This window comes from Tenebrio molitor, chromosome 5 (genome assembly GCF_963966145.1).
Source record: "Tenebrio molitor chromosome 5, icTenMoli1.1, whole genome shotgun sequence".
NCBI classification, from domain to species: Eukaryota; Metazoa; Arthropoda; class Insecta; order Coleoptera; family Tenebrionidae; genus Tenebrio; species Tenebrio molitor.
Window position 1 is genome coordinate 10,831,565 of NC_091050.1, and position 8,087 is coordinate 10,839,651.

Consider the following 8,087-nt stretch of genomic DNA (forward strand, 5'->3'; position numbering starts at 1 on the left):
CTCATTCTTCGAGATGCTCACGTGTCAAAGATCCACCAACAGTGCAATTTACATCGAAAACACGTGTGGCAACGCTGTTCAATTTTAATCCAGAGGAAAACGAAACTTGTGTTAAGTTACTGTCGTTTCAGTTGTGCCAACTTGTGTCGTGTTTGTTACTACATATGATTATAGGGATATTTATTGTTTAACCAACATAAAACAAGAGGTGGTGCATCTTTGAAACGTGACCAACTCTAAAAAAATAAAATACACCACATGAATACAGTCACATTAAATTTTTACTAACAATAAAAGCATGAAAGCTATTGATTTCTTGTCAGTTTATGACTCCATTGAGGTTTGATTGCATCCAATGAAAGTGGTCCACATCTATTTTTCAAGGGAAATAAGAATTTGACATGCGAAATGTCATCCATAAATGAAATAAGTGTCAACTGTCAAATGTCTGAGTGTGAATTTCAGATAATTTTGTTAATTAAAAATAATTGTGAAGTGTTTGTTTTGATGAAGAGATAAATACATAATGCATTTGAGTTGATTTGAAGTTTTTTGAATGTGGGCAACAAGCGGAGCGAATCTAAATTTATGTAAAAAACACGTGCGTATTGTTTGTACAAAATAATTTATATAATTGTGACAGTGCCGTCATAAAAAGATGCGTTTGATGTTGTTGCCGCTCTCGAGTATAATTTAGAGGCAAAACCTTTAGCATAGTTGGCCACCTGTGAAGGTATGCAAGTACAGCAAGTGGCACAAATAATGCCGGCCCGACACCTCCGAGTTGGCTGGAGGAGCTGTTGTCCGTCGCTGTCATTTCGGGCGCGAAGTGGAACTGGAAAAGAATTGTGTGTCAGGGGGCCCCGATCCTGCGAAATCTCCGTTTCTTGCGCGAGAATCATCGCTTCTGCTCAGCAGCGCACTTATCGATAGCCGAGTAGGTCATTGTCTCACGTTAACAGTTATTGTTGCAAGGAGTTATTAGGTTTTTTTGAATTGTATCTGCATTCCATTGGCGATTTTGCGGAATGATTGACGGAAAAGTGGCACTGAATCGGTCGGTTTTTCCAGAGCGTTATTCAGATGAGCGGCTTCCGCTCGCTGGGGGACGACGAGGAGGTGGAGTTCGAGTGCCAAGTGTCCGACAAAGGCCTGGAAGCCACCAAAGTGAGCGGGCCCCAGAACACCGACTGCAGAGGGTCGCATCGCAGGCCGGCGTCCAAGAAGCGCTTCAGGAAAATTAGGTACGATTCTTTTAGCTTTACGTCCATTGGGAGTTGAAATAAAATACAAATTATTACCAGGTGCCTATAAAAGGTTGTGACTATTTTTGATAGGTTGGTAATACTTTTGACATACGAAGCTGATGTTTAAATCGAGACGCTGGCGCGCACAAAAATAATGTTGACATTTACTGTTGATTAATTTTCTTAAATAAGCGCGTACGCCTATGTCTACTGTCAGACACGGAAGTGTCATCAGAATGACCAACATTTGTACTGCCAACATGTAACGTTAAAGTCACTTGGAGATACATACAATAGAAGTGAGCTTGATCACTCAAGAAAATAGCATTAAAACAAAAATGTGTCTGCTTTATTGATTTATTGAATAATCAAAAGGGGCTAGAAAAATTGCAAACATATTTTTGCAGCTACAGTTTCGTTGTACCAAAGAAAAATAATGCTAAATGCAAGAAAACAAAACAAACAAGTCTCCAAAATAATTCAGAAGGTAGTGAACACCTTATTTGACAAAAAAAAAAGTAATTTTGTTGAATAGATACTCTACAGTTCTACACAAATCCGCGTACTTCAGACTAATAGATTTAAATATAATTTTCAGAATTTTTATTTAGTGTTAATGACGCTATAAAGAATAATAACTCTCAAATAATGTTTAATTAGTGGAAGCGGAAGTAACAGAAACAAACAAACAAACACAAGAACAAAGCGAAGCTTTGTGCTTCCTTTGCTATCAGAACATTAATTTCTCTGTGTATATTTTAACTTGTCAGTCCATTTAGTATTGTTTCTCCCACAGCAATTTTTAAATAAATTTTCGATCTGATCAAAGCAAAAAATGTTCCTTTTGTTGTACTCATAGAAAAATATTCACACTATCTTGGATTATTGACTCATTGGTAAAACCGGGCGCCACCCGGAAAACTTAGAAGTACGGGGATGAAATGTTGGCCAAATATTTGCTTTGTGATAAAAACCAATTGATTAGAGTTTGGAATAAACAACACACAAAGTGTATTACATCACCGCGTTCAGGAATACATACTTCTGGTCTTTGGGATGTGCTTCTGACATTTTATTGTCATATTTCTTCAAATACGTTCGTATAGTTTATATCTCGCAAGTGTTCCATAAGCAAGAAATCGGGAGAGCGAGCTGGCCATGACAGTAGCTCCACATGTTTTGCTCTAAGAACCTTGTCTTTATCTTTGCTCGTATGGTCGCGCATTGTCTTGCCGGAAAATGGAACCGGGATTTAGGAACGGAAGTAAAACTGGTCTCAGAATTTTGTCCAACGGACATCCAACTTGCCTTGGATGAAGACCAAAATTGACCACACCGTCCAGTTTCGCCGTTCTTGGTGTTAGTGGCACTTCAGATACAGTAAAATGTCGATTTGGACAATATCGATGGAGACCAAAGGCCACTATTTATATCGGGTGTTCATTTAAATTTATCCTCAAAGTTGGCGTTGAAGAGTCGATTGTGAACGCACCATTCGTCAGTCTGCACAGTAAAAATACAAACAACGCAAAAAGTTAGGTTAGATTTAAACAGCTGATCCGTGATTTGTAATCCTTGGTGCGTTCACAATCAACTCTTCAACTCCTATTTTGAGGATAAATTTAAATGAACACCCGATATACTTACAGTAAACATTTAAAATGTGAATGAATCTTTATCCCTTTGTGCACAAGAAGATGAACAACAAGTATCATAATATCATATCGATTACCTACTTTTTGACATTTTTCTTTTTGCTATTGTCTAATGTTTTGAAGCAATTCGCCAACAATAAGTAATACATCTGTGAAATCTTTGCTACAAAATCTTTTTCTATTAACCTCTCGATTGAGAAGACAATTTTCTACTTCTCAGGCTTTCTTTAGAACATCAACTCTTTGTTCACAAATCAATTAATCAATATTACCTAACCCTATTGTTTTAAGTCCACTAAATTATTAAGATAATTTTCTTTAAAATGTCATGACAGATTTAATATTCCTGATACCACTACAGAGTCAGTGATTTTATCATTGTTCTAAATTGTTTTGTGTATGTAACAACTGAGACATGTTCACTACATTACTCCTTCACGCTGAGCCTAAAGTAGTTTATTATTGTATTTCTTCGCTTCTGGCTCATTGTTTCTAAACAATTTGAATACAAAGGAAATGGAATTATTTTTACAAAACCACAACTACTTGTGGTTATTTAACGACTCACTTTAACGATAGTCTTTTACACTTTTTAGGGCAAAAACAGATAATAATGCTAACTCGCAATCGCCTAGATTAGCTACGATGAATGATTGCGACCCTTTTTTCTTCAACAATTTCAACAAACAGTTTCGTAAAAATTGCCTAGTTACTAAACGACTTCTTGTAGAAAATAATTGACAAGATCTTTACTTACAAGGAGATCGTGGCTGGTCTGGTTTTAATTGCCTGAAAAGATTTGAGGATTTTCCCTGCGGATGTTCCAAAGCAAATCTTTGTTATTTCGGGAAAAAGTATTTTGGAATAAAGAAGTCATAAAAAAGAACATTAATCTGTTGTTAACAATTATCAAGTAAAATCATTGTAGTGGAAGCTGCAAAAGTACTTTCTGTAAGTACGAAGGTTTAAAAAGCTTCTTTTGGTCTTGAAAGAAGGTTTTTTAAACTTTGAGCGACATCGGTGAGAGTCTCATTTTACTGTTGGAATAACAAGAAATCACGACTCGCGCAATGCAAGATGGCGGCACTGTCGTGGTGTAAAACGATGTCAGCGCTAGGGGACTGTAAACTACGCTTATTACAATCGAAAATAAGAAACTGGAAATAATGTGTTATTGGCGACGTATTGGAAAAATGTCGATAAATTCAAGTCCGCCACGGACGCCATCAAACTCTTATTTGTTAAAGAATTAGCTTCGCGTTTTTGTTTTTGTTCTTTGGGTCACATCTCGTCGGGCATCGCGTTTCGATGGTAGTAATGAGGGTCGTTAATCTGCAGATGCTACAATTGCGGCGAGTTCGCCAACCACATCGCGGCCAAGTGCACGATGGGCCCCCAGCCGAAGAGGTGCCACAACTGCAAGAGCGAGGACCACCTGATCGCCGACTGTCCGACGAGAGTGGAGCGTCCCCAGAAGTCCGAGCAGCAGTCCTCCGAGCACAACGGCAACGGAGAGGCAGCTGCTGCCACCTCGGAAGCCGCCGCCAAACCTGAATAATCATCGAAGTAGAGGAAACGCCCGACTTGTGTTCATTAGAGTAGTACGTTTCCATAGATGCCAGCACACAAGAACTCGCGCGATTCGAACCTGCAGCACTTATTTATTCTAAGTTATCTTATAAGGACTCGATGGTAATACAGAGATTGTAGAACAATAAAGGAATTTCTTGTGTACTGTGATCTGCAATTAAACCTTTCACCAGTAATCTCCCGGCCGACCGCATAGAAGACTGATTTCAAGAGGGCAGGGAGATTATTGGTGAAACTCGGAACTTCTCAACTGAGAAGCCTCGACTGGAAGAAGCTTCTCAGCTGAGACACTCGCCCAATACGACGATATCAAATTCAGGAGATAGTCAGTCATAACAGTTTCAGAGCGACAGAATTTGTGAAATGGTGCAAATATTTTACAAATTGCGTGAATATTTAAGCCAGTGCAATGCAATAATCAGGAGTAATTAGTTACATTGAAAACTATCGAATTTACATATCGTGCTGTGAAAAGGATTTAAATTTAATTAGAAAGATCCGGGGCGGCCACCAAGTCTCGCGGGCCCGGTTAAGGTCTTTTTGATGAAATTTCATTCCACGATCCTTGAAAACGGGGCAACAATTCCAGTGGACAATTTTGATACTTAAACGTTTCTAACAGAAATTATATTTTACTATTTAAAATATAATTTTGATTCTTTTTAGGGTTAGCTTAAATTATACGTGTTCGCTCTTAATCGGTGATTAATTAGGTGAATGGGAACTAGTTCGGGGCCCCACAATTCCATTTCAAGTTCACATATCGTTCGATGACTACAGTATTACGTGCTTAAGAATTAGAGGCTAGTTGTAGGCTTGGTTCTGGCCCAATCTCGCCAAAATCTGATTACTGTATGTGAAATTGAACAGGTTTCGGTATAAATGCATGAAATTATTAGTTGGGTACTTACGACGCTATCTTTTAAATGCCATATAGATTTAAGTTACTTTTTCATAAGAGATGTAGTACGACACCATCGTTGTGACCAGACGCAAATTCAAAATTTGTAATTAATTATTTATTGTATTTATAAAAAATGTATTTATTGGTTTGCCGTTGTTTTTGATGATGTTTTTAAATTATTTTATTTAAATTATGACAACATTGATTCTTTTCGGATGTGTTTTATTGAGGTTTTGCTTTTTATTAATTTTATAAAATTCTTCCGTCATTTCCGGAGATATTTTTCGTAGAGTGCAGCTATTGTGAAACACTTTTTCTTCGATATGGCGTCGAACTACAACATAATTCAGTACTTAAATGGCATCTACGTAAAATAAGAACTACACCTCTTTTTTTTTTTGTTTATTTCTACTTATCGTCGTCATGTTCAGTTTTGTGTAACATATGACCGTTATTTATGTTAATTTAGTATTAGATATTAAGTTTCGCCTGTACAACCAAAGTCACAGGAATCACAAAATTCTACCTCATTTGTAAAGATATTATTTTTACTACTATTTATTTAAGGTTCCTACATTGTGCCACTGTACATTAAACTAAGAGTAAGTTAAGACTCCTTCCATTCTCTGTACCTGAAGTGTCAATTGCATTTCAAAATTCTATCCACACATTCACGACAACCGCTCGACGTCAAGTACAAACTTTTAATTCAAGTACAACCACCTCCACTGTGTACCTCCTCATGTTATCTACTCTTTCATGTACAATAAACATGTTTTACAGTATTTCGATTAATTTGCAATAGACTGATTATGTTATAAGCTCAGGGATTTACAGAACAGTTCAAATATTTACATTTTAAACCAAATAAGTAGAATTATCAAACTAAATACGTAATATAGGTAGTTTGTAAATTTTGTATTTTATTTGAACATTCTCCTTTCCCTCTTGACTCGCACGTGGTAACCCCGGCCCCGGTTCAACCGTCAGCGCCTCTAGCGGTGACATTCAAATCACGTGACACGCTTGACCTTGATCTACTGCCAAAATGACCGCCAAATTCAAGTCGTTTGTTGGTAAACATTTTGTTTACCGAAAATAGAGTCGAGAAGAAACTTTTCCTACTAACACCGAAACTAGTTAATTTCTCGAATAACAATAAATGATGTCACCCGGATTAAAAATAAATTGTTTACTGCACCACGAGTAAATATGTTTATCAGACCTGGCACAAAAACTGGTCATTGCTGCAATGAACTTTCGAAACGACGCAAAAACGAAGGAAAGTGAAAGTACAAAGACGTATAGTTATCTTTTATTTACACAAGTAAGTTTTCATTGCTAGTGTTTAAGTTAGGCAAAGATTTAAACACACAACTCTTATTATGAATAATGTCAGTCTTCGTTGAGTGGTTGAGAGAGAACTCGTTTGCACTTCTAGAAGAGCAGTGGATGTCCAAAGCCAAAATCTCCCTAGTGTTTGGATTCATACTCCCCGAAGGCATGGAACTGGCCAAGGGATTGATAAAATTGTCAGTAGAGACAGTATCGCACAAGTCTTCCACGTGGATGTCGTCTTTCTGGGACGACGAGCCGGTGTTCCCCACAAAACTAGGTTTCTCGTGGTGCTCCTTCTCGAAAACGTAACACAGTTGAGAGTCGTTATTGGAGTCGGAATTAGCCGGGGGGATGAAGTTCCCGTGGGCCAAAACTTGTGGGGAATATTGCTGGTGGTGGGAACTCTTGGTAAAGATAAAGCTTGGAGATGATGGAGCCAGCAAGGGTTTTTCTGGCGCGTTCTGGACCAGTATTATCCTGAAACATTATCTTGAAGAGAATTGGGAGAAATGAGGGATGGGGGGATACCTGTTGTGGGCCTTCCACCTGGCAAAAAGATGTAAGTACTGTCGACATTGTATGTACATAAATACAGCACCACCTGTGAAACCGACCGCGACCACAACTAGTTTGGTCCAAAAGGGCCATGCTACAAGAGAGATTGTCAATACAAGGGGGAGAGAGTGTGTGTGTGTCTAACCGATTAGGCCTTTCTGCACCTCTTCGGCGGCCCTATCTATAAGCACAAACAGTGACCAAATGACACACACAGCCGCGACGAAATGAAACAGGATCGCGCAGAGAAGACGCCTCCGTTCTACGCTGCTCATTTCCAGGGTTCGCCACTACAAGACAAGCGTTACGCCAAGCCCACACCGCCCCAATACTCACTTCTGACAACGGTTTGATTTTCGTCTGTAAAATAAAGCTAAACTTGCACAGCTCGCACGAACGGGTGTCGGAAGCCGCGAGCCACTGCCGCAGACAAGATTGGTGCACATATTTCAAGCTGCCGGAGCAGTAGCACGGGGACAAGAGCGGGTTGTCGATGTCGGCCTCGCAATGACAGATCCTGCAAATGTCCCCGTTCGAGTTCGAAATGTTCGATGTAGAGTCATATTTAACGTCTTGTCTTCTCTGTAGCTCCGAATTCATATTATTCCAGTGTTTATGATAACATGTCACTTGGTGTTGGAACTGTCAAAGTTTCGGTGGACGTGGTGAGGCGAACACGACCGTCGCGACTTGCTCGTATTGGATTATGTATTTATAAATCCAGATATATTTTTATAACGAAATGTTTGAGTTTTAGGCGCCCACAACCGCAAATTTGTCAAAGTTGACAGCTCGCGA

At 38.9% G+C, this 8,087-nt stretch overlaps 2 protein-coding genes across 3 annotated transcripts in view; one reads left to right on the forward strand and one right to left on the reverse strand.

Moving 5' to 3' along the window:
• Nucleotides 1-6,310, forward strand: part of lin-28 (protein lin-28 homolog) — a 33,640-nt gene extending 27,330 nt beyond the window's left edge. For both annotated transcript variants that reach the window (XM_069049620.1, XM_069049621.1), the window contains 2 exons: nucleotides 1,072-1,244; nucleotides 4,241-6,310. In XM_069049620.1, the coding sequence (XP_068905721.1) occupies nucleotides 1,072-1,244; nucleotides 4,241-4,460 (393 nt within the window). In that variant the 3' untranslated portion in view covers nucleotides 4,461-6,310. The remainder of the gene's footprint in view (nucleotides 1-1,071; nucleotides 1,245-4,240) is intronic.
• Nucleotides 6,311-6,695: 385 nt separating this feature from the next.
• On the reverse strand, nucleotides 6,696-7,889 carry LOC138132200 (E3 ubiquitin-protein ligase MARCHF8). Its single transcript, XM_069049619.1, has 4 exons — nucleotides 7,626-7,889; nucleotides 7,435-7,579; nucleotides 7,263-7,383; nucleotides 6,696-7,211 (listed from the first exon to the last, which is right to left on the reverse strand). The coding sequence occupies exons 1-4, from the start codon at nucleotides 7,887-7,889 to the stop codon at nucleotides 6,716-6,718; spliced, it is 1,026 nt and encodes a 341-aa protein (XP_068905720.1). The 3' UTR covers nucleotides 6,696-6,715.
• Nucleotides 7,890-8,087: the final 198 nt, after the last annotated feature.

Bases quoted from the DNA above. Each gene is read 5' to 3' on its own strand.
- LOC138132200 (XM_069049619.1), bottom strand. From the start codon at position 7,889: ATGAATTCGGAGCTACAGAGAAGACAAGACGTTAAATATGACTCTACA. The intron at 7,580-7,625 runs GTGAGTATTGGG...CTTGTCTTGTAG, and splicing joins AAATCAAACCGTTGTCAGAA to TGGCGAACCCTGGAAATGAG. The intron at 7,212-7,262 runs GTATCCCCCCAT...ATAATGTTTCAG, and splicing joins AGGTGGAAGGCCCACAACAG to GATAATACTGGTCCAGAACG.